This window comes from Oratosquilla oratoria, chromosome 12 (assembly GCF_046742065.1).
Source record: "Oratosquilla oratoria isolate Oo_2021 chromosome 12, ASM4674206v1, whole genome shotgun sequence".
NCBI lineage: Eukaryota > Metazoa > Arthropoda > Malacostraca > Stomatopoda > Squillidae > Oratosquilla > Oratosquilla oratoria.
The window spans coordinates 57,118,688-57,145,855 of NC_134788.1; the positions used below are offsets into that span (position 1 = coordinate 57,118,688).

The 27,168-nt window shown below is 38.1% G+C and overlaps 1 protein-coding gene across 2 annotated transcripts; it reads right to left on the reverse strand.

Moving 5' to 3' along the window:
• Window positions 1-1,605: 1,605 nt before the first annotated feature.
• On the reverse strand, window positions 1,606-14,727 carry LOC143031827 (uncharacterized). Of its 2 annotated transcripts, none has more exons than XM_076196156.1 (2): window positions 14,495-14,727; window positions 1,606-3,205 (listed from the first exon to the last, which is right to left on the reverse strand). In XM_076196156.1, the coding sequence occupies exon 2, from the start codon at window positions 2,811-2,813 to the stop codon at window positions 1,608-1,610; it is 1,206 nt and encodes a 401-aa protein (XP_076052271.1). In that variant the 5' UTR covers window positions 2,814-3,205; window positions 14,495-14,727; the 3' UTR covers window positions 1,606-1,607. The 2 variants fall into 2 exon arrangements, with proteins under 2 accessions (XP_076052271.1, XP_076052272.1); XM_076196157.1 differs by lacking the exon at window positions 14,495-14,727 and adding an exon at window positions 14,312-14,419.
• Between the last annotated feature and the right edge of the window lie 12,441 nt (window positions 14,728-27,168).

A 27,168-nucleotide genomic window follows, 5' to 3' on the forward strand; every position in this document is an offset into this window, starting at 1 on the left:
TTCCTGATTTAATGAAGCAGACTTGCTGTGGATGTGCTGTCATATGACACTGCTTCTGATCCAAGGCAGTGGGCGAGATGCAGGGATGACCCATCATCCAGGAAGTGCAAGATACAAGGGAGGGAAGGGGGTGTAAGGCTCTTTTAGTATTTTTTTTTTTTTTTATTATATTTTCTTTGCTCATGTTATTCCTTAACAGTAGGTCTTTGTGGGAAACTCTATTGATGTTTTCTCTTTTCCAAACAGAATTTGATATATTAGGTAAATAATAAACACTGAAACTGTATCAAGTTTTCAAATTTATTAGGCCAACAAGAACTATTTCAGGGGGGGGAACTGATAAGATACTTATTACTTTATTTCACTAATTGTAAAATGTGTGCATGCATGGAGGCGCATAGATTAGAAGGAACAGTGTTCATCATACAAATCACACTGGAATAGATTCTTACCAATGTGAGTCACCATGTGACATTTGAGACACCTGAGTGAGTCCTCATATGCTTTGTGTGACTCCTTTTTTGAGAAAGCTGCATCACACAGGTTGTGGTGAAAATAGTGTCCTCCACCACATATGGTCCATAGGTATGGAGGCTCAAGACCTCCAATGGCTGGGACCCTTGTAAAGTGCGGAAAAAAAAGGTGGACACAGATAGACGTCACAGAGGTCATGGGAGACTACCAGGTAAAATTCTTAATGAATCTAATATCAACATTAAACATTAATAATTAGAAGGATAGACCCAAGCTGTTGAATAATGAGAAAAACAAGGGGAGGGGGTTGGAAGAAATAACACTAATCCTCTAAGGCTGTTTGATTGGGATACTACAGAACCGAAACAGCTACAAGGTCATCACTGGACAGTCAATTTGCTGTTCCACTGTGACTTCAGGAATGACTACTGCCATGACTACACAGTCTTCTACTGGGACAGTTACTGCCACAACTATATGGTCCTCTGCTGGAAGTGGTACAATGCAAGTGCTGTAACACACAGCCACAACTATGTGGACTTCCTTCACTGCATGGCTGCTACACATTTAACGAGGTTCTGGGACAACTACAAATTAGACTGCAACTGGGGCAACTGCAAACTGGGGCGCAAATAGAAGTAAACTGGCCAAACTGTACTACAAATCAAACCCAACTGGCTACAAGTAAATCTATACTGCAACATGGTCAGCAAACGGATTTGAATAGATGAGCTGAAGAGCGCCATCTACGACTAATTAGTCGTCCACATACATGGACTGCAAAATAATTCAGGTACTCATGATCAAACAGCTCAGGTCTTTACCAGGAGAACAATTAACATTACAGGTAAAACAAAGAGAATGCCATGCTGGATTCTAAGTGTGTAGGTATCAATTGTGTAATTGCCTTTCTGCTGGCTTAATCCAAGACATCAGAAAAGTGTGATCTTTTCATAATAAAGGTCATACAGGAATGGCTTCTCTCCAATGTCCATCCTATGTCTTGTGACAGAAGTCTTATGTGAAAAAACAGAATCAAAGAGGTCACACTGGAAAGGTTTCTCTTCTGTGTGAGTCTTCATATGCTGTGTGATATAACCCTTTTATGAAAAAGCAAAGCCGCACAGGTCACACTAAAAAACCTCTCCTGTGTGGCTCCTCATATGGTTTGTGAGATAATTCTTTCTTGAGAAAGTTGCATTGCACAGGCCACACTGGAAAGGTTTCTCTCTGGTGTGGGTCCTCATATGTTTTGTGAGAGCACTCTTTTTTGCGAAAGCAGAATCACACAGGTCACATTGGAAAGGCTTCTCTCCGGTGTGGGTCATTGTATGATATTTAAGATGACCCTTTTGCGAAAAAGATGCAATGCACAGGTCACACTGGAAAGGCTTTTCTCCTGTGTGGGTCCTCATATGGTTTGTGAGATCACCGTTTAGTGAAAAAGCAGAATTGCACAGGTCACACTGGAAAGGCTTCTCTCCGGTGTGGGTCCTCATATGCTGTGTGAGAGAACCCTTTCGTGAGAAAGCAGAATCACACAGGTCACACTGGAAAGGCTTCTCTCCTGTGTGGGTCCTCATATGGTTTGTGAGATCACACTTTTGTGAGAAAGCAGAATCACACAGGTCACACTGGAAAGGCTTCTCTCCTGTGTGGGTCCTCTTATGACGTATAAGAAGTTGTTTTCGTGAAAAAGCAGAATTGCACTGGTCACATTGGAAATCCTTTTCTCCTGTGTGGGTCTTTATATGCCTTGTGAGAGCGCCCTTTAGTGAGAAAGCAGAATAACACAGGGCACATTGGAAAGGCTTCTCTCCTGTGTGGGTCCTCATATGATGCACGAGATGTTGCTTTCGTGAAAAAGCAGAATCACACAGGTCACACTGGAAAGGCTTCTCTCCTGTGTGGGTCCTGATATGCTTTGTGAGATCACCCTGTTGTGAAAAAGCAGAATCACACAAGGCACACTGGAAAGGCTTCTCTCCTGTGTGGGTCCTCTTATGACATATGAGATGTTGCTTTCGTGAAAAAGAAGAATCACACAGGGTACACTGGAAAGGCTTCTCTCCTGTGTGGGTCCTCTTATGACGTATGAGATGTGGCTTTCGTGAAAAAGCAGAATCACACAGGTCACACTGGAAAGGCTTCTCTCCTGTGTGAGTCCTTGTTTTCTTTGTGAGATCACCCTTTTGTGAGAAACCAGAATTGTACAGGTCACACTGGAGAGGATTCTCTCCTGTGTGGGTCATCATGTGATGTTTGTGGAAACACTTTTGTGTGAAAGTTTTATTGCACAGGTCAACCTGGGATGGCTTCTCTCCAGTGTGGGTGATCATATGAAATTCGAGATGATTCTTTCATAAGAAAGCTGCATTGCGCAGGTCACATTGAAAAGGCTACGGTGTGGGTTCTGATATACTGTGTGAGAGAACCCTTTTATGAGAAAGTAGAACTGCACAGGTCACATTGGAAAGTCTTATTCCTGTGAGGGTCCTCACATGATCTTTGAAGTGACTTTTGTACCATTTGAGATCATGCTTTTGTGAGAAAGCAGAATTGTAAAGATTACACTAGAAACACTTCTCTACAGTGTGGATCATCACGTGATATCTAAGATAATTCATCATATAGCTGTGCTGTAGATGTCACACCAGATCCTCTTCATCATGGCACACACATGGATTCTATGGATAGCTTTTCCAAAGGAATGGTGATTGTTACCCTCTTCCTGGAAAAAAAGTAATCATATGTTTGACATCTCTTTGAAATTGTGTAATACACTATAATAGGATTGTGAATGTTGTGTACACAAACCATTTAATATTCAAGTCCCTTTGTACCTAAACAGACCCTTTGTACTTGCTATAACATAAAATAGATAGAAATACTAACAGATGAGCTGTTATTATATATTGCATTCTACTTTTTTATTAGAAATGTACTGAAAACCATCCAGTAGCTACATGCATACTCACCCCATGACAACTGGAATGACTCAAAATTTTCAACCTACAGAGGCATTATATACACAAAACCTGGTCATCTTCCAAGAAGCCTGTGACTCCCTTACTAGTTGTGACACTTGTGTCATAATGATGTCAAAAAATAAATAAACAGATAAAAAGAAATTAAATAAGTTCTCTTTGGGGAACCTTTATTTGATATATTATCTCAGTTTAGAAGGTGTCCCTGCCTATTAACCTTACTAAATTCTGAAGTTGGATATCATATAAGTTTTTATACCATTTGAACATATCCCTCCTTGAAAACGACAGCCTATTAGCTGAGATCATTTGATCAAGGAATGTAGTTGACAGTGAGGATGATCACTGTCCCAACCTGATGCTGAAGAATGTGCTACCAAATTTCACTATGCCCCTACATCTAACTGGTTTGTGACATACTATAACAAAAATAGAGGTAACTTTATATCCATGCTGCTAAGTATCTAGAGAGATTGGAGTGTTCCCTAAAAATTACTTCAAAAAATATGGTAAAGATGATCCGAGGAAAGGATTTAACACCAGCCATGATGTTCCTCCATGTACCTTGTCCATCAGATGGAATTTACAAATCCATCAAACCACACTGAACATTCAATTCCTGCAAACCACATATCTACAACCAAGACATACACAAATTCTCAGGAATATCAATTATGCCCTGACAATGTTCACATTGACAAAAAGAAAGAGAAAATAGTAGCATGCTCATGTTCACATTTTATGGTTCATACCTCCCTGAGTGAATAAATATTGGTCCTTTTTCTCTCCCAATAAAAGCTTTCATCAACTGACTTTTACAGTGTTACCAGTGTCATGAGTTTTGCCATGGAAGGAAGAACTGTACAAAGGGTCTACTATGTGGTCATTGCTCTGTCTGTGACTCACACCCTACTCCTGATTGTGAATCAGAACTCCATTGTTTCCATAGCAGAGAAGCTCACTTAATACATTCACAACAATGCAAGGAGTACTGTCTTGAACAAGACATTCTTCAGCTGGCTAGACTTGGTAGTGCCAAGCAAGTTCTTCATTTTAGACAAATGGATGGTGCAGCAAAAACATATGCCTCCTCCCTCCGCTCCATCAAATACAGTTAGGGCACCTTCCTGCCTTTCTCAACCACCAATTGTCCTGCTCCCCCATCCCCCACTCCTATATGAATCCTGCTCCTGCTGTTACAGTCCAGAACAAGTTCTCTATTTTGTAAAATCACACTGTATCATAACCAAATCCCTCCACCTCATCTTGAGCAAAACATTCCATTGCATCTTCAACAAAACCCTCTTCTACATCACGAGCAACACTCTCCACAGTACCCTCAGCAACATCACAGACTCTCAAAACAGAAGCCCATATTGCAGAAGTCCATGCTCACACAGATTCCCAATCAATAACCCATACTAAAGATAGTAAATCAATACACATATTTTCAGCAACAAAATCTGGTATGCAGCAATGTGTTACCTGAATTTTTTGCTAGACCCTCTGATATCCATCCCTCCAAATCCTCTCTCCCCACTAGAGGACAGAGTCCACCATGCCAGACTGCAGTGCTGCAACCATCCACCCCTTCTAATTTACCACAAGAGGCTGGATGACAGCATTGCTGACAATTGTTTGGGGTGTAACACTTCAACCCATACTAGACAACACATTATGGAAGATTACACTGTACACAATCATGAACACCAACAACACAAAATACTCTCTATAAAAGATTTGTGGGAAAACCCTGTTCCAGACATAGTGTTCCTCAGGGAGATGGGATGGCTCAGAGAAACTGTCTATGGAACAACTACTGCCTATCATGATGTAAATAAGCTGTACTCAGCAAAGATAGGTCTCCTGAAGAGGCACCAGTAGAAGAGTTTTCTTCTGCTTTTTCTGGCTTTACCAGAGGTGATAGAAGACTAGGTAAAATTATAGACATAGAAAGGAAGATGAGTTATAGGAATATTTCATGGAAGATTACAGAGCTAATGAAAGAAATCATGGACCTAAAGAGTGAATCATTGTAATGTACAAAGACATGAGCAAATAAAAAATGAATTAATCAAAGTAAAAAGTGAAAATGAAAGGAAAAACAAAGATACCACAAAAAGTGAGGCCTTAACCCATTCAACTCCGATGACAAGATGTCTTGTCATTTGGTCAAATAAAACAAAAAATCATAAAACACCAAAATGTTTGATCAAACACCAGAAAAATATGACGTCAATCCTCACTTCGCTGCGAGCGAAGCGAGGATTGACGTCATATTTTTCTGGTGTTTGATCAAACATTTTGGTGTTTTATGATTTTTTGTTTTATTTGACCAAATGACAAGACATCTTGTCATCGGAGTTGAATGGGTTAAAAAAGAGGTGAATGAACAAATTAAAGAGGTGACCAAGAAGGTTGGAGGAAATACCGGTATAGGAAAGGAAGACATATGGGAAATCAGAAAGGAATGGAAAAAGGACCAGGAAAACCAAAAGATAGTTTTTAAAGAAATTATCCAACAAGTGCAAGAGAATACAAAAGAAACAGTTATAAAAATGGTCAAAGAGAAAGAAAATTGGGTTACAGATAAAGTGGAAAAAAAAAAGTACATAGTAGTATATGGTATAAAGGAAAAACATAACTTAGCTACTTGAGAGAAAAAGAGAAGGAAATAGCAAGAAACCTTCTGAAAGAAGTGCATGGCAGAGTAAGAAATAGAGAAGGAAATAAAAGTGCATAGAATAGGGCAATACACAAAGGAAAAAAAAACTGACATCTAAAAATCAAACTAAGATCACAAATGGTAGCAAAAATATTAGCAAAAGCAGGAAAGTTGTCAAATAGTGAATAGTGGATAAAAAAATAAAAATAAAATAAAGATGAGGAAAATAAAATGACAAGACACTAAGAAATGAAGCTAAAGAAAACACGAGAAAAGAATGGAGAGAGAAAAGAAAGAGTTCTATTTGAAAGTATTATGCATGAGGCTGAGAAAATGGTATATTCAAGAAAAAGAAACCAAAATAATAGAGAACAAGATAGAGAAGGAAAAAAAAAAATAAAAGTGACTTGTATGGGAGTATGCGGATTCCATTCTCTTTGCCAATGCTGATGCCAAAGCAGATTCCAATTCACTCTTAGTTGCCGATGCTGATAAAGATTCCTATTAACTCTAGTTGCAAATTCTGATTCTACTTTATATAATTATGATATATCAGTTTTTAATACAAATTAGATTATGATTTTTACTTGCTTTATAATGTAGATTTATACATGCCAGTTGTTGAGCTAATGATTGAATGAACTTAATGGAGTGCTTATTGATTGACCACTTTATGATTATCAATCTATGATTGTATTATTTTCTATCGGTTGAAAAAGAGGTTTAAAAATGACCTACTTCAGAGATTTTGACATAACTACTAACTTCAAGTTCCTTGAGTCTACAGATTTTATCACCTCTGTATAATATTTTCAAAATGTGTGTTATGACACTAGATGGCAGTGTAGGTTTACCACTACCACAGCATATTCCTAGCCACCTCATTCCCCACAGTTGTGATGCTATGTGAAAATAAAAGCAATGATTATTTGGTAGTGGTATCTCATGCACATATGCTGCATGGCCCTATACAACCTCCAGAACAATAATAGGTGAATTAATGAATTGGCATTGGCAAAATATTGCTGATGCAGAATAACTTAAAAAAGTCTCGCTGATGACAATGACGCTTCACCAAAAGAGTGCCGATTCTTGCCGGTGCCAATGCTACATAATCGGCACACCCCTAGATTTATACTAACATAATCTGATCTGGTGGAAGAAAAACCCGATATAATGGGAATTGTGGTGATGATATTAACCCCTTCAATACTGGGCACATCGCACGTCTGGCAGCTTTAGCTGCCCGATGTGTGATGTTGTGTCATAATAATCGTATTATACAGTAAAAAATAAAGTCAGTGCTTAATCGTTCGTCCTCTTTCACCCGTGAATTTTGATAACCATAGAAAATATGATGAAGCCAGTTTAGAGAGAATGAAGCTTACGTAGGTACAACTATAATAAATATAATCAAAAGGCCGATGTTGGCATCATCACGTACCCACTTGCTCCTCATGAAGCCTACGTGTGCGGCACCATATAGAAGTGGTTAAGGGGTCCACTACCACCATATAATGTTGGACAAGGTTTATACAAGCACTGGATGAAAAATAGAGAGGAAAAACAGGGTGGAGTCATGTTTTTGACTAAGAAAAACTGAAATGTGATGAAGGTTACAGATGGAGAAAACAATGTGGAAATGATTATGATAAGAGTTGAAAATAAGACATAAAAAGTAGAAAGTTTGTAGTGATTTATGTGCCTCCAAAAATGCATTCTTTGAAAGAGTGACTATTCCAAAATATTAGAAGATACAAAGCATTCACTAAATGAGATGCTGAAGGATGGAGGAAACATAGTACTTATGAGAAATTTTAACTGCAAAGATATATGTTGGGAAGAGATGATAGTGAAAGATGGAGAGGGCCTTTGGAGAAATACATTACTTGACATGACCATAGAACAATGACACAATGTGTAAAAGAAAATACCAGACATAGAAATAATGAGGAACCATCGAGACTAGATTAAATATTTACATCAGAGCCTGAAATTGTGGATAAGATTGAATAAGACACCAATTGGGAAGAGTAACCATATACTACTTGAGTTTGAACTAAAAGAGGAAATATTTATGGAGAGAAATGAGAAACACAGAAAAGGAAGACTGATGTATAAAAAAAACAGATTTTGGGAAACTCAGAAATTTCTTTCAAAAAGCAAGTTGGGAAAAATTCTACAATAAAGCAATAATGAGACAAGTGGAAGAGAAATGGATGATTATGATGAAAATCTTTAATTAAGGAGTGGATAAATATGTACCAAAACAAAAACAGGAAAATTGAGCATGTGGTCCCTCAAAAACTCAATATCGTTATTTGCTTTCATTGTCACATTTGTGGGGAGAAAGTATAGTCCACCCTTGTCCTTTTTCAGTGAGCAGTCTGAGCTCGGTGAGGGAGGTGGTCCTGTATGCTGCTCCTCAGTGCCTCTTTTTTTACTTCTCCAGGAAATTTGGCACCCTTTAAATCATCTTCCAGGGCTCAAGATGGGGCGTACCAAGCTTACTATGGAAGAGAAGAGCAGGGAATCTGAAGGTGTCAACAAGAAAGCCACAGCTGCCCTCCCTCCTGGTACTGTTCCACCATGAAAGACAGGCTCTGGGGCACCAAGGAAGACTTCTACATGTACTGACAAGGTCCTATGATGAGAAGTACAATCAGACCCATCTATTACAGCCATTGGACTAAAGAAAAAGCATCCAGAACTACTGAAAAAGTCTCTGCCAAGAAGCTGCTGCTCACGGAGCCTGTGAAGAAAAGACTAGCATTCTGCAAGAAATACAAGGAGTGGACACCACAGCTGTGGCAGAACGTCATGTTCACTGAGGAAAGCACCTTCAGGCTGGTTAGGGGAGACTCCAAGATTGTCCATCGACCAAGTGATATATCAAAATACGACCCGTGGTACATGGCCAAGACAGTAAAACATCCAGACAGTGTGATGGTGTATTTACCTCGTTGCATTTACCTACTTGTATACCTGGAACAAATCAGACAAAGAAACAGCGTGTGCAAATACTATTCAAGATTTAAAAAAAAAACTTGATGCTGAAAGATACAAAGATGGGTTACCACGAGCATAGCTCCCTTCCTGTATTATACAACTATGTAAGTACAGACGACAGTCAAAATGAGAGCGAAGATTGGACTAAAAAAAGAAAGAAAAAAAGCAGATCTCAATGATGAGGGAGTACCTGTATTGTATTAGTAGGGAAGGGGAAAGCTCATGGTGTACTGGGAAGGTGAAGAAAAAGGAGAAGGGCAGGGATTACTGAGGAAAATGGAAGGAAATGAGGAAGGGGACGAACGGGCCCCAGAAGTCAGAAGGAATGTCAACAAAAGTTGCGCAGACGATAGAGGTGAAAGCAAAGAGATTAGTAAATATGTAAAAATTAGAAATATAGATAAGAGCAGCACAATGGAAGGTGAAGATAATTATTTCCATGGATTTAATGAGGGAGATGACCTCTCTCGATTAGCAAGTCTAGAGGAAAAACTAGAGAAAATGAATGAACAATGGGAGGTTAGGTTCAGTCAACTTACACGGATTACACAAGTTGATAAATTGGAAGAACTAAAGAAGGAGAACCAAAACCTAAATAAATAGAAGAATTAAAAAGACAGTTAAAACAAGTAAAGGATGAGAATGAGGAATTAAAGAAAAATAATAAAGAGAATAAAGTCCATAGCAAAAGAGGTAGGTTGGAGAAAAGTCCAAGAGAACAACAAAATTGAATTTAGAGATATAGTAAAACAACAGATGAAAGAACAAACTAAGGACACAGTTATTAAAGCAATGAGGTAGGAGATATAGCAAGAGACTTAGGAGATAAAAAGAAATGTATAATTATATTAGGGATAGAAGAGAAGCATAATCCAAATAGGACTACAAGAATAAAGAAGGAAAAAATAAACAAGATATTAGATATAGTTCAAGAGGATGAGCAAGAAACAGGGAAAGAAATTGATGAAATATATAGAATAGGGAAATACAATACAGATAAGACCAGGCCAATTAAGGTTAAATTCAGGTCACAAACAACAGCAGAGAATATCTTATCAAAAACAGGGAAACTAGCAAAAAGTGATCTATATAAACAGGTATGGATAAAAAGAGAGATGAATAAAGAGGAAAGAGAGGATGAGAAAACAAAAAGAATAGAAGCTAAAGGAAAAAAATGAGAACAGAACAGAGTCAGAAAAAGAGAAATTCTATTGGAGAGTAGTGGATATGAAAGTGAGGAAATGGTTCATAGCAGAGAAAAACAGAAGGGAAACAGAAAACAGGAAGTAGCAGAAAATTAAAAGTGTCTTACACATATATAGATGGCTTAATAACAGGCTTGAATGAACTGAATGAGTACCTGAAGGAAAAAGAACCGGACATAATGGGAATTGTAGAGACAAAATTGAAAAGTCCACTACCATCCAACAATGTAGGACATGGTGCATATAATTATTGGATTAGAAACAGAGAGGTAAAACAAGGGGGTGGAGTTATGTTCCTCACTAAGAAGAATATCATTGTGAGGAATGTCACATATGGAAAGAGCAGGAAGTTTGTGGTAAATTATGTGCCTCCTAAAACGGCTTCGTGGGATGAGAGAGAACACAAAAATATGTTAGAAGACACAAGGATAACACTAAATAAGATAATGGAAGATGGAGGAAGAATAGTTATAATGGGTGACTTTAATTGTAAAGAAATCTGCTGGGAAGAGATGACAGTGAAGGGTGGAGACAACCTATGGGGAAATGTACTACTTGATATGATTATAGAACATACAATGATGCAATGGATACAAGAGAATACTAGGTATAGAAATGAGGAAGAACCATCGAGACTGGACCTAATAATCACATCACAACCTGAAATAGTGGACAAAATTGAATATAAGACACCAATAAGTAAAAGTGACCACATATTGGTTGAACTGAAACTAAATGAGGAAAAATGCATGGAAACAAAAATGAACAATACAGTAAGGGAAGATTAATGTAAGGGAAAAACAAATTTGATTAAAATAAGAGAATTCTTTCAAAAAGCAGACTGGGAAAGGATACACAAGGAGGAAACAACAGTAGAAGAAAAATGGATTACTTTGACAAAAATTTATTAAGGAGTGGAAAAATATGTTCCAAGACAAAAATAAGAAAAAAGATATCCTAAGTGTTGGTACAACAAAAGATGTAGGGAGTTAAAAGACAAAAGGGATAAAGGCTGGATGAAATAGAAGAAAGACAAAAGACCTGAAAAATGGAAAATATATACTAGTTATAGAAATCAATATGTACAAGTGTTCAGAGAAGAAAAGAGAAAAAATGAAAAAGATGTCATAGAAAAATGTAAAGATTAACCAAAACTATTTTATAGATTTGTAAACAACAAACTGAAAAACAAACAAGAATTAGGGAAATTACAACAAGGAGGAGTTGAATACACAGAGGAAATAGAAATGGCAGAAATTATGAACAAACATTTTAAATCGGTGTTTACAACGGAGAACATACAATTTAGAGATGTCGAGTGGGAGAAAGTCCCCCCTATGAAAGAGATAGAAGTAACAAGGAAAGAAATAATGAATCACTTGAGTAATCTCGATGTCAGAAAATTGCATGGATCAGATGAAATGGCAAACTGGATTTTGAGAGAATGCAGGAACAAACTAATAGATAAAATACATAGTTTAATAAGCAGTTCACTGAAAGAAGGAAAAGTTCCAGAAGATTGGAAAAGAGCAAATATAGTACCAATTTATAAAGGGGGAAACAAGGAAGACCCTACTAACTATAGACCGGTCTCTCTTACAAGTACGATAGCTAAAATTTGTGAAAGAATGATCAAAATTAGATGGGTAAGGCATTTAGAAAAAACAATGTACTAAATCCAAGGCAATTTGGATTTAGACAACGATGATCATGCGTCACAAACTTATAGTGTTTCTATTCAATGTTAATAGATGTAATACAAGAAAGATGGATGGGCTGATTGTGCATTTCTAGACCTGAAAAAAGCTTTTGATAAGGTGCCACATAAGAAATTGCTAAAGAAATTAGAAACTGCAGGAGTAATACAGGGCAAACTGCTGGAGTGGATGGAAGACTTCTTACATGAAAGAAAAATGAGAGTGGTGATAAGAGACAAACATTCTAATTGGAATGAAGTGATTAGTGGAGTTCCAATAGAATATTGTGAGTCGCTGCAGAGTAATCTCAATAAAGTATGGGAATGGAGTAGGAAGTGGGAGATGGAATTCAATATTAAGAAGTGTAGTATAATGAAATTTGGAAGAAGCAAAAAAAGAATAGTGGGATCATATAAATTGGGAGAGGAAGAAATTAAAAAAGTAGAAAATGAGAAGGACCTGGGAGTCATTATTATGAATATGTCCCCTGAGAAACATATAAACAAAATTTTTGGAGAAACTTATAATTTAATAAGAACAATCAAAGTGGCATTTACATACCTAGACGAAGAATAGTGGGATCATATAAATTGGGAGAGGAAGAAATTAAAAAGGTAGAAAATGAGAAGGACCTAGGAGTCATTATTATGAGTAATATGTCCCCTGAGAAACATATGAACAAAACTTTTGGAGAGACTTATAATCTAATAAGATCAATCAAAGTGACATTTACATACCTGGATAAAGAAATGGTGAAGAAAATACTAGTCACTTTGATAAGATCAAGAATGGAGTATGCAGCGACAACATGGTCACCATGTACAAAAAAATGTATAACAAAACTTGAAAGAATACAAAGGGCAATTACGAAATTAGCACCAACACTCTCAGAACTATCATATGAGGAGAGACTAGCAAAACTTGAGCTACAGACATTACAGCAAAGATGAGAGAGAGGAGACTTGATAACTATAGAATCATGAAAGGCATAGCAACTATTGATAGAGAGGATCTAATAAAATGGGATGGTAGAGATACAAGAGGACACGGAAAGAAAATCAAGAAAGACAATTATAGAAGAGACCTGGAAAAGAACAGCTTTCCCCACAGGATAATAGACATTTGGAACATGTTAGATGAAAATGTGGTGTGTGCAAAAACAATACATGAATTTAAAAACAATCCAGATAAATCAAGATATGAAGACAGGACACTACGAGCATAGCTCCCCTTCTCGTAAAATACAACTAGGTAAATACGCACACACACACTCACATATATATATATATATAAATATTCACACACACCATGGGCTTTTTCCCCCTTATAAGGGAGGTAGCTAAGTCAAAATGCTCACACCCATTCCACTCCCATCCACCACCTTTCCTCACTCTCATCTTAGCTCATTATGAATGATGGGTCATCCCTGTATCCCTTCCACTGCTCTGGGTCGGAAGCAATGCAGCAAGACACAGTACATCCATGGCAAAGATGCTTCACTTCATTGGTGACACCCCCTCTCCATCACCCTCATACAGAAAAAGAGAAGACCTTAAATCAGGCTTACACTGTCATACAATGTATAAGGAGACTTGCTCAATTTTGGGCCAATCAGGAGACTAAATCTAATTTGGAGGAAAGTCTTATACTAGTGGTCACACCTGGTCAAAGTCAACTGAGGGAGGAAAAAGAACACAAATCAGAGGCTTGACCTAAAGTGATCTCGACATATAGGTCACATGACCTGCATCCAGTACTTATGTAAGACTGCATAAGGAAAGGCATAACTGCTCATATTATAATTCAATGACTTCTAATTGATATGGCATGGACATGTGGAGTGAATATAAAGAAATATTTTACTCACAAAAATATCATAATCAGTGCACACTGAATTGCAAGTGAACATTATGAATTCTTGATTTTCCTAATGAATGGAGCTCTATCCCTAATAACAATGTAAGAAAATAGAATACACACATTGATAAACATAAAGATGTTTGCCAATCTTAACTTTTCAATTGCTGCCAATGTTAATATATCGAGCTCAAAATGCTCACAATGATTAGAGCTAGACAACGACAGAGTTCAAGTTTGCAGCTGTGAGACTGACAAATGACCAAGGTTTAATCTATAACCCACTGAAATTCTGAGGTCAAGTACAATCATCAATGTACACAAAATAAGCCTATGGATACATAAGCATGTTTGAGGGTATTGGTTGTGAGTTTCTCAATGTTAAAGTGACAAATATTAATATAGTCGTCATTCTACCTTATGGGTTGTGATGGTAAATGAATATTAATCATATTTCTTTCTCTGGTTGGGCCTAGGTATCCAGTTTATACAAATCCCATACCGACTGATGTCTACGTTCCCTATACAACTACTTAACGTTCCCATCTCTTCTACATTTTCCTCTTTATTTTGTAATGTTTCGAAAACATTCATTCTTACCTCCTCAAATGTTTATTGTTTACATTCCAACCTGAGCATTGATTCAATAACGTAGACTTACTTTACTTCAGAACCCTTCCTTTTTCAACATTACTGTTCTTATTCACAAGGTAATTACAATGTTTTGTTCACATCAAATTGTAAACATATTTTTTCTTTTTAAAGATGGCCAACAGACGGCAATAAAGTCGTTTCTAACAGCCAATTAAAGAATTTCTAGCAACACAAATAGACTAATGCATTACAGCGATAGTAATCTAACAATACTTCCGAAATACTATTTTCACAATTAGGTGATCTTGTGGGTGTTATTTTCACATGATAACCGTCATTACATGAAATAACATAACGTAGTATAATCTCATAGTTGTCATTCTGTATTACTTCCTTCCTCATCTTGAACTACCAGCGTGTCAAAATAAGGTTTTATCGTGTAATTTGTCAAATATCAGCCATGGGCAGATTCACACTATGCAAGCACGTAAAACAGAACGTGACCTGCACGTTACTGTACCATCAACCTCCGTACACGGTCTCCTGCAGTACGATGGCAGTGCAGTTTTGGCGGTGATACCAGATAGATCCTGCCTAGAAACAGGCATGTGTGAGAATTTTAATAGTACAGACTAGCCAAATTGGGGAAGATGTAACAGAAACAGATTTCAATTACCTCTTATGAGTCAGAGTGGTGGAGAATGCTTTTGGAATCTTGACACAAAATTTTAGGATATTTCGTAGGGTACTGAAGACCAAGTCCAAGCCAGAAAATGGTGATAAAATTGTCCTTGCATCATGTATTCTACACATCTTTATCAAAGATGCCAATGTTATTTCTTCAAACAAGAGTCAGCAGAATGCACCTGATGAAGTGCTATATTTTCTCAGCACCCGAGGCAGGGAGGTAATGCTTCAATTCGAACTTTTGCAGTTAGGGAAGTTTTTGGAAGGTTCTTATTCAACTTCTTAGTTGTCCTGCTGAGCCTAGTTTGCTTCCCTTCAACTCTTGAAATTTTTGAATGAGTTTCACGAAATTTAGAAAATTGTATATTTTGTTTGAACTGTGAAAAGAAACTGGGACATGAAAAAAAAAAAACAATTGGTTCGCCATCAGTTATTCATTGTAATAATGATCATTAGTTAAAAATATGAGTATGTTTTGCTGTGCAGGCAAAACTATATACTATATGAGCCCAAACTCAAAGAATACACGAGTTAAAATATAATAGAAATAGAAAATATAGACTAAGTTGGAACTGTACATGAATATGAGTCTAGTTATGTTAGAAAATTAGAGAATAGGAGACAGGTCCCAACAAGCAATGCCCCTTTCCTGTATACTACAACTAGGTACATACTGCTTCAAACTACTCCCATTTACAAATTTTTAGTTTATAGGTACACACACACACACACACACACACACACACACACACACACACACACACACACACACACACACACACACACACATATATATATATATATATATATATATATATATATATATAATATATATATATATATATATTATAGGATTGGAAATGGAGAGAGTGAGTGGTTTGAAGTAAAGGTGGGACTTCGTCAAGGATGCGTTATGTCGCCCTGGCTGTTCAACTTATACATGGATGGGGTGGTGCGAGAGGTGAATGCTAGGGTAGTGGGTCAGGGATTGGAGATGGTTAAAGAAAATGGAGAAAAGTGGGAGGTGAGCCAGCTGTTGTTTGCGGACGACACTGCGCTTGTGGCAGGGTCAGAGGAGGGATTGAGGAAGCTGGTGGCAGAGTTTGGGAGAGTATGTGATAGAAGAAAGCTAAAGATAAATGTGGGTAAAAGTAAGGTGATGAGATGTACAAGGGGTGAAAGTGGCAGTAGACTGGAAGTGAGCATTAAGGGAGAGCGACTGGAGGAAGTGGATAGTTTTAGATACTTGGGTGCAAGTGTAGCAGGAAAAGGTGGAGTGAAGGTGGAGGTAGAATGTAGATTGAGAGAAGCGAGTAAATGCCTTGGTGGTTTAAAGAGTGTAATGAGAAATAGACATTTGGGAATGGATGCGAAGAGGAGACTGTATGAAGGAGTGATTGTGCCAACAACACTGTATGGGGCAGAAACGTGGAACATAAGAGAAGAAGAGAGAAGGAGTTTGAATGTGTTTGAGATGAGGTGTCTGAGAAGTATGGCGGGGGTTACTAGGCTAGATAGAGTGAGAAATGAGGAGGAGAACAGGGGTGAAAAAGGATTTGGGAGAGAGGGTTGATGAAAGAATATTAGGATGGTTTGGACACATGGAAAGAATGAGTGAAGAAAGACTAGTAAAAGAGGTATGGAAGGCAGATGTGGAGGGAGTGAACATGAGGGGACGTCCTAGGATGAGGTGGATGGATGGGGTGAAGGGGGCTTTGGGGAAGAGGGGAATGTCTGTTGAGGAAGGAAGGGAGAGGACGGAAGACAGAGGTGAGTGGAGAATGGTTGTATATGGATGATGTTGTGACTGCATGAGGAGGAATGGGCGGGGGGGTGGGGGGTGGGGTAGTATGTGTGAGTAAATTTTGACGCAGCCCGAAGGGATTTCTCCCCGTCCTCTCCTTATATGCAAAGGGGGACGGAGAGGGGGGGTCGCCGATTAAATGAAGCGGCCTTGCTGTGGATGTGCTGTGTCTTGCGACACTGCTTCTGACCCAGGGCGGTGGGCGGGGTGCAGGGATGACCCGTCATCCAGGAGGTGCTCAGATGAGAGGAAGGGTGGGAGGGGTGTGGAGTGTATTTAGGGATGAAATGGGTGGGAGTGTTTTTATGCCTTTCCCTTTTTGGCTACCTCCCTTGGAAGGGGGAAAAAAGCCTTGGTATATGTATGTATGTATGTATATATATATATGTATATTTATATATATATATATATATATATATATATATGCATTTTGTTTAAAGATATTATGTAAGACATTTCTATCAATGTGGAAAATGTATATATTTGTACACATTGCTATGCTTTACTAAAACCAAATATACAGTAATGTCATTTACCTGACTGTGATTCTTTGCCTATATCTGTCCAAATGTTGTCCTTTGCATTGTTGGTGTAGTACCTATGGAACATATTATAAAAGCACTCAGGGTGATGTACCAGAGTACAGTCGAACCTCGAAAGCCCGGACCCCGAATGCTCGGACCCTCGTATGACCGGTCGAAATGAACAAAGGGCAGACTTTTGTTTAAAAATCATAGAGCTAGTTATCAAATATTAAATGGTACATCAAAATATGACTTTTATTGGTAATTGTGTTACTTATAAAATATTATACCCCAAAAGATACGTTTTTACCGTGTAGAAAAAAAAATTACGCTAAAGTTTCAGCTTTCTTTTAGCGATAATAATATAAAAAGAATTATATTTTACTGAATATGTTAGGGCATGGGGGCCTTATATACATTCAAGAATAAAAAAAAAATTGAACCAACATTTTGTCAAAGTTTGACAATTATATCTTGCTATGAAAGTCTGCATACGCCCGAGAAAAATGTATGCCCCGGTATGGCAACACTCCCATTCTACACGGCAGTGTAGAAAACGCGGCAACCCTGGCCGCCACCACGGTCTTGCGTGCATACCTTCCGATATTTACAGTGTCCGTAATAAAAAATACAGTACAGTACACTGTATAAACAGTACATTTACATGCCTGTATTACAATTATTATTACAGAATTATTAGTTTTATAGTACAACCACTCCTCGTTTAACGACCTACTCGGTTAGCGACGACGCGGAGATACGACGGGCTTTATGACAGACCAATATTCGTTTAACGTAAATCTCCCGAAGTTACGACGTCGTGTACGATAATTAAGTTGTCTGAGGCAAATTTGTATGATGTTATAGATTAACTTGTACGGTGGATATTAGCTGTGAGGTAAAGTGTTCTGAAGCTTAGGTCTACATTACCATCCTGCAAGCTGCACAAACTACCTGGGGTACAGTATATACCGGTATTGGTAAATTTTTAGTTTCGACCATGAGCGCAATATAGCAATAGAAAATTAATCATTAATTTTGTAAATTATTATCCATCAACGTAATATACAATTTTGTGAGCGGAAAAAAGTACGAAAACAGATTTCGTAAGTAACGAAGTCATGTCGGACGAATGGTACACCATGTTTGTTATGATAGATTCCGACATTGAAGAAATGAAAGGATGATAAATTCGTCTAACCTAAACTAAACTAACCTAGCCTGTGTTTAATAAATCAATACCTGCAAATTAAATGTCATCCGGCTCGTCCTCGTTGTCGTCGTCGTGAGAGACGTTGGCGGGCTTTTCAACCACTCTTTCAGCTTGCGGTGTATACAAAGTTCTTGCAGCTTGAAGGAATGCATGTATCTCAGCACCATAACATTCCTTCAAGAAAATATACCTGGCGAGGTAGTCGGAAGTACCGAGGCCGTCAATTGACAGACGACAAGATGGCGTCCCGATCCTATGCTACCGACTTCATTCATTAGCATATTTGCTTGTAGCAAGGTATTCTTTACTTCAATTTCCGCCCACAAAATTGCATATTACGTTGATACATTTTAATTTACAAAATTAATAATTAATTTTCTATTGCTATATTGCGCCCATGGTCGAAACTAAAAAAAATACCCGGTATTTATTATGGAATGTCAGCATACGCGGATTTGGTCATATACGGTAATTTCAGGAACCTAACCACGGTAAATAAACAGTAAATAAAGCTTTAATGTACTGTATAAAAGAGGGAAAATACACAAAAATAAAGATACATGTATTGCTGGACATTGTACATACAGTACATGTACGTATATGTATACACTTTTGCTTAACGACCAATTCGGTTAACGACGGCGACGCTGGTCCCAATTGTCGTCGTTAAACGAGGAGTGGTTGTATTATTACAGTGTTAGAGTATTATTCTTATGTTTCTATGCCATATCATACATTACCTATACGTATACCGCTACGAAAATCTACGGGTGTTAGGGCGATATTTTTAATGACCGGACTTTTGGCATAACCGGACCACCCTTCCCCCCAATTAGTCCGGGCTTTCGAGGTTCGACTGTAATTATTTTTCCTCATCATCCATTGTCAGGAGCAAGATGTTAATTGGCTACTCAGCTTCTGGTCACAGTATCATTGCTGGTCCTATGTACACACTCTCCAACATGTACAGGTTCCAGACCTGAACATTTCCTGTCAGGTATGACGAAATATTCTCGCTGAGAAAGGTGACGTACAACTGTCAGTACCAATTCGTGCAGGTGAGGTGCAGGTCTGGCCTAGTGTAAATGCAACAATGGGTATACCATTTAACCATATTTTGTCAGTACGGTACAGTAAGTTACATATTGGACATATTATGTATAGCATGAGTCAGCCTTAATACAGGTAGTCGTCGACTTACGACCGAGTTCGGTTCCGACAGGTCGTAAGCTGATCTGGACGCAAGTCGGACTTTATATATATACAGTATACATTACCTCCCTTGTAAGGGGGAAAAAGCCTTGGTATATGTATGTATATATATATATATATATATATATATATATATGTTAACCTTTAAGTATTGTTTTTCTTACTATATATATATATATATATATATATATATATACATATATATTTGTATATTATATTTAGCATACTGAAATAATCTTAGCGTCTTTGAACTATGTTGTACAGTATTTTTTATTTTTTATCTGGTTTTCTGGTTATCTGGTTTTCTGGTTTCTGGTTATCTGGTTTTCTTTAGGAAACGTAGCCTAGGCGTATGCATACTGAATAAAATCCTATCACCTTTGACCTATGATATTTGATACTGTATTTTCTAACAATTTTATTATTTTACCATCAGACTTTCTTTAGGAAATGTTAATGTATGCATACTGAATAAAATTTTATTATCTTTGAGCTACGTTGTATAATATTCATTAACTTTTTTTTTTATAATTTTCGTTAGGAAACGTAGCCTAGGCCTACGCATACTGAATAAAGTCCTGTCATCTTTGACCTACAAATACTTCTTTGTTGGTTACATTAAAATCATTGCAAGGCAAAATTTGGAAAGATTTTATTTCAAAACTCAATTCTTTTTGTTTATGTACTGTACAGAAAATATTGTTATTGACAACAGACTAGGCATAAACAAAGTTTACTGTTACATTTTATTAATTCCAAAACATAAAAATACAAAATACTGTACCAAACATATTGTTATCGACAACAGACTAGGCATAAAAAAGTTTCCCTGTTCATTTTATTAATTGCAAAACATATAAAAATACAAAATGCAAGGCAAAATTAGGATTTTTTTTTATTTCAAGACACATTCTTTTCGTTTATGTACTGTACCGAACATATTGTTATCGACAACAAACTAGCCTAGGCATAAAAAAAGTTTTACTGTTACATTTTATTAACTGCAAAACATAAAAATACAAAATGCAATGCAAAACTAGGAAACATTTTATTTCAAACAAACAAAATGAAAGATTATATTTAGCTGGCTGGGATGCTGATGCTGCCGGCAGCCCGCCAAAACTATCGTACTCGCGTCTTGCAGCGTGCGGAGTAATTGTACTGCACTGCTAGACATAGCATCGCAATTCTATTACTCTATTAAATGTTAAATATTATTGCACTATCTTGTGGTCATAAAGTCAATCAGTCGTAAGTCAACGACTACCTGTATGTAGTGAAACCCTACCCTACATAATGATATACAATTGGTCCTTTCCCCCATATATATATTTACTTAATTGTAATATACAGGAAGGGAGCAACACTTGCTGGGTCCTGTCTCCTATTCTCTAATTTCCTAACATACATAGACAGTTCATGTATGGTTCCATCTTAATTTATATCTTTGATTTTCAATTATCATATTTAGATTTGAACTCATGTAATGTTTGAGCTTGGGCTATATCACCTATGCTATTCCACATATATATACATCTATGTGGAAAACTGTATTTCTTCACATCCTTTCAATGTGTGGTCTTTCTTAATTTACTTCCATGACCTCTTATAGCCCTCCCATTTTAATCAGATCTCCTCTATCAGTGCAATCTATCCCCTTTAGTGACCTGAACACTGTAATCACGTCACCTCTTTCTCTTCGATCTTTCAAAGTTGGCAGACCCAGTGCACTTAGTCTTTCCTCATATGGTTAATCTGTCAGGCTGGGGACCAGTTTGGTTGCTGCCCTTTGTATTCTCTCAATCTTGCATATATCCTTTACTTTGTGTGGAGACCATACTACTGACTCATATTCCAATCTTGGACATATCAGGGTGTCAATGAGTTTTTTCATCTCTTCATCCATAGAATGGAACTCCGCTTTATTCTACAGTAGTCCATAAGTCTCTCCCACAATCCTGCTATGTCTGTCTGTCAGGTAACAGGTTGTCGTTTATCAACATTCCCAAGTCTTTCCCCTCTTTTGCATTTGTAATGTGTTCACTTTCCAAGGAATAGTAGTAGTTGTTGTTGTTGTTGTTCCCTAGACTGTCTGTCCCAACACTCCCGTCTCTCCAAAAAATGCCATGGCCAAAATGGGGTTTTCCCACAAATCCTTTATGGAGTGTATGTTGTGTTGCTTGCGTGGGTGATTGTGTATAATGCAGTCTTCCATGACATGTTCAATAGTATGGAGTGAAGTGTTACATCCTGGGCATTTGTTCATAATGCGGTCATCCAGTCTCTTCTGGTAGCTTAGAAGGTCTGCTGGATGGTGGCTGCTTCGCAGTCTGGGCAGGTGGACTCTGTCCTTTCGTGGGAGAGAGGATTCAGAGGGATGGATGTCAGAGAATCTGGCATGCAGCAATGTGTTGTCCTTTATTGTGTTAATGGAGCAGTGAGTGATGTAATTATGAATATGTTTCTAGAGGGTGGTATTCGGTAGTTTTGGAGGAAGAGAAGAGGGTATTTGTGTGTGGTATAGATTTTTTTTTTTTTTTTTTTTTCTGCTATGTAGTGTAGCGGGTGTGCTGTGTTTGTGGAGGCTGCAGCAAGTGTTTGTGTGTCTCTCATGACAAGGTGATCTTTGACTTTGAGGACTTTTGTTTCATAGTGTAGATGGTCTGTAGGTGTTGTATATGTGCAGCCTGTAATTGTTTTTTAAGGCTTTGTTTTGTATGGTCTGAAGGGTGTTGAGGTGTGTCTCACTGAGATTGGATGCCCATGCTGGACTCACATAATTTATCACTGAGTGTATGCATTATTTGTATATTGTAGTATTAGTTGCTTTGTTTTGTCCAAATGTTGTTCCAGTGATTGATTTAAGTGCGTTGTGTCTAGGTGTGCATTCATTTTTTGTTTGTGAAATGTTGTTTGAATGACATGGATGTATCGTATGTTACACCAAGAATTTTCGGGCTGTGTGTGTGGTATTAGTGTTGTTGATATAGAGATGAGGAATGTATTTGTGTTTATGTCCAGTTGGTGAGAAGTGTTGCTTTAAATTTGGCTGGGGCTATTTTGAGTCTGTTTGCAATAAACCATGTGTTGAGTGTATCAAGGTATGGCTGTATTATTTCTGCAGCTTTGTCTGTGTTATGATGTGTACACGTGATTGTTATGTCATCTGCATTGGAAGAGATTTGTATTTCTGAGGTGTCTGGTGTGGGTATATCATGCATGCATAGATGAAAGAATGTGGTGGATAGAACAGATCTCTGTGGTACTCCATTCTTAATGTTTCTGATGTGCAATGATTGACCATTATATGACACATAAGCATTTCTGACTGCCAGATAATTTGCCAGCCATCTTTTAGTGTTATTGTGCATGTCTGTGTTATATATTTTTTTTGTTAGATTGTGGTGGGGGATAGCATCAAAAGCTTTACTAATGTCTAATGTTATAAGAAGTGTTCTGTAATGGGGCCTATCTGAATTAATCCCATCTAATATTCTTTGCGTGAGGTTTATTAGAAGAGTGTTTGTTGAGTGTAGTGGCCTAAAACCATGTTGTGATTATGTGGTGTGATGAGTTGAAGTATGAGGCATTCATTGATTTTGGAGAGTGTGCAGAGAAGTGTGATTGGATGGTGTGATGTTGGGTTTTTATTGGGTTTTGGAATTGTGATTATTTTTCCCATGCTTCCAGATGTCAGGTATAGTGTTGTGTGAATAACAGTAGTTTGCAATGTTTGTGAGTGCATGTATACCTTGTGGTCCAATGTGTTTTAGGTGGATGTTACTTACATTGTCAGGGCCACAGACTTATGAGTGCTTGAGGTTATGTATTATGTGTTTTGTCTGTCTATGAAGGGTGTATAGTCTGAGGCTTTGGGAAAGTCTTACGTTGAATGGTGCGTCAGTCGTCAGGGTGAGAAGTGAGATGGCTTGTCTGTGCAAAATGATTTATGAGTGTGTTTGCTTGTTGTCTGTTTGAGGGTAAATTATCTGTTGTTGTGGTTATTGCTGCATGAGAGCATGTTGTGTTACTGTTGGATAGTGTAATGCTGTTGAGTGTTTTGCACAATTTGCTGGTGTTTTGTGATCAAGTGTATTGACAAACTTTTGCCAATTTTGTGTTTTTTGTTCATGTATTTTATTAGTAATCTCTGTGTTTAGTGTTTGTATTTGGTCTGCTATGTTTTGAGGGATAGGTGTGGGGGTATTGTGTTTAAGTTCATCTCATTGTCTGATGAGGCCTTGGATTTCTGGTGTGAAATTGGGGCTGTGTGATTTTCTGTTGCCTCCAGGGATATATTTCTTGATCATGGGACCACCCCCCAACCCCAAGAGTTGGGAGCCAACCAGCAGCAAACATCCCTGGCCACTGGTGCTACACAGGTGGCACCTATCCCCAGGAGGGGCTTTGGTTGCCTGGGCGAGTACCACATTCCTTTCACAACATGCACTGTTACATTTTTTCTGCACTGAGGAGTGTTTTTCCAGCATTCACCCCTCTTCTACTATTAGCAATCCTGGGTCCACCACAACATACACATGTCCAACATGCTCCAAATCTATCACTTCGAGCAGACAAAGGGTTCAGTTCAATGGAACATATGGAAAAACTGGGCCCACTTCACTTTGCACAACACTTGCAAACACAAATTAATACACAAACAATTGGACATGTTCTACCTGCCCTCCAATAATCTCACTCCCATCTTCCCAACCACAGCCTGCACCCTTAGCCACATCCAATCTCCCCCCACCCTTGTCCCCAATCAGTCCTCTCCCTCCTTTGTCCCCAATCACACCTCTCCCTCCCTCTAACCCAGATCCTATACCTTCCCCATCAATACCCCAACCCCAGACGGCAACATACAACACATACAGAACACACAACATCAACATATTACAACACAACATTGATGGCATCAACACAAAAAACATGAACTCGAACACTTCCTCAAACAACACAACATACACATTGCCATCATACATGAAACAAAACTAATACACTCACACAAAACACCATTTCACAACTTCACCACCATTAGACAAGACCAGACCAATGGCATTGGTGGTGGACTCATTGCCCTGATCCACCAATCCGCCTGTTTTGTGGACACAAGTGCCACAACCAAAACCCTCCTCCCTACCACAGATAACACTACAGAAATCCAATCTATTGTAATCCATATAAGCAACAAATCAACACTGACAATAGTTAATATATATATCCCCCCACCCCCATCATCTCCCACAGTTCCAAACACCTTCAGGCCTCAACTTAATCAACTAGCCACAATCCCTAACCTTATCATGGGTGGTGACTTCAACGCCAAGTCGTCGGCCTGGTGTGTCGACAACCCAGACACAGACAGAGGGCTTGATATGCAGACTCAACTTGACTCACTGACCATCATGAACAACACACATACCCTACACCAAGCCCTCTACACCCCCTCCTGTCACCTTCTGCTCCCCCTGCCTAACCCCAACAACTTCATGGAGAGTGGTCAGATCCTTTGGATCTGACTACCTTCCAATCATCATCACTACCAAAACACGATACACTCCAGTTGGCCACAGATACACATACACCAATTGCAAGAAAGTAAACTGGGAAGCTTACACTGAAGAGACAGAACAACATTTTGAGACACTTAATAGTACACCAATTACAAAGGATTACAAAGGCGGAGCATGCCGACAGGAGACCTTTTGATCCATATCTAGGTCGGATGAAAAAAAAAAAAAAAAAAAAAAAAATCATATTAATAATAAATTAAAACTATAATAATGTAAAAATAACAAATAAAATACATAAATAAATGCATAGGTATAGTTGAATAACAAACAAAAAGGTAAATAGTAAATTATTTTAAATTGACATATAACTAATAATAAATGAAAATCAGACAGACAAATTATAACAAAACAAAAACAAATAATATAACATAAATTATAATCATTACAGCATCTTACTTAGGTATTTATCTAAATGATTCTTAAAGCTTCGAACTGAACTACATTGCACTACCTGTGCAGGAAGTTTATTCCATTCATTAACAACACGGTTGGCAAAGTTGTTTCTACCTACTTCCAAATTGAATCTATTTCCGGACAGTTTGAGACCATTGTTTCTTGTCTGATTCTCATTCAATGTGAAAATTTGGTCACTTTTGATGTTGTCAATTCCCTTTAAAATCTTAAAGACCTGTATCAAGTCACCTCTGAGTCTACGCTTTTTTAGGGAAAACAGATTCATGTGCTTAAGTCGATTTTCGTATGATTTATTTTTGATATTTGGAATCAGTTTTGTGGCTCGCCGTTGTACTTTTTCCAGTCTGTCAATGTCTTTAATGAGATTCGGTGACCATACGGAAACAGCATATTCCAAATGTGGACGAACTAACGATTTATATAGCTTGTTAATGAATGATGGACTTTCGAAATAAAAATATCGCGCAATCAATCCTAGAACAGGCGCGGATCTAGGAACAAAGTTTGGGGGGGGCCCGACGGCAGAATTTTCGGTTGTTTAACGAGCATTAGCATTACCGTTTCTCCACTCACAGGATTCTTATTTGTTAATAACTGGCGGACTGACCTAAATGAATGGGCATAACCATCTGCTCTAGGTGCCAGTGTTTCTCTTCGGATTCAAATGAGAGAGGAGTTTTGTATCTTATCAAAACTTTATTGAAAGTAAGAAATTAATAGCTAGAGACCTAGAGACATTAGACCTCAATTTAAATGTAGAATATATATATAAGACAGTAAGCATTATACTTTATAATATTACCTATAATAGTAGCCTTAAAAGTAACATGCAAAGGTTATTACACTGAAAGGATTAATCACACTGCAGCCTAAGCAAAGAGAAGACGGCGGTTCCTTTCCGCAAACTTGTTGATCACACGATCAACAGGAACATCTACATCGTTATGGACGGCGAGTAGTGCGAGGCCGTTGAGGCGATCCTGACCTATGGTGCTCCTCAAGTATGTCTTCAGGCGTTTCAGGGCTGAGAACGATCGTTCGGCTTCTGCATTTGAGACTGGCAGGGTCAGTAGGATGGTAAGGAGCTTCGCGATGTTCGGAAACATACGGGCCTCGGCGTATTCCTTTGCTTTCTTGACAGACAAGCCCACCGGCTGCGCCGGCCCGGCTACGCCGGGGGCCATGGCCTGCGGCGCTGCGCCTTAGGCGCGGGCGCTGCGCGCCCTGGGCTACGCCCCTTTTTTGGAAAA

Excerpts from the sequence above, each read along its gene's own strand:
- LOC143031827 (XM_076196156.1), bottom strand. The coding sequence starts at position 2,813 with ATGATCACCCACACTGGAGAGAAGCCATCCCAGGTTGACCTGTGCAAT.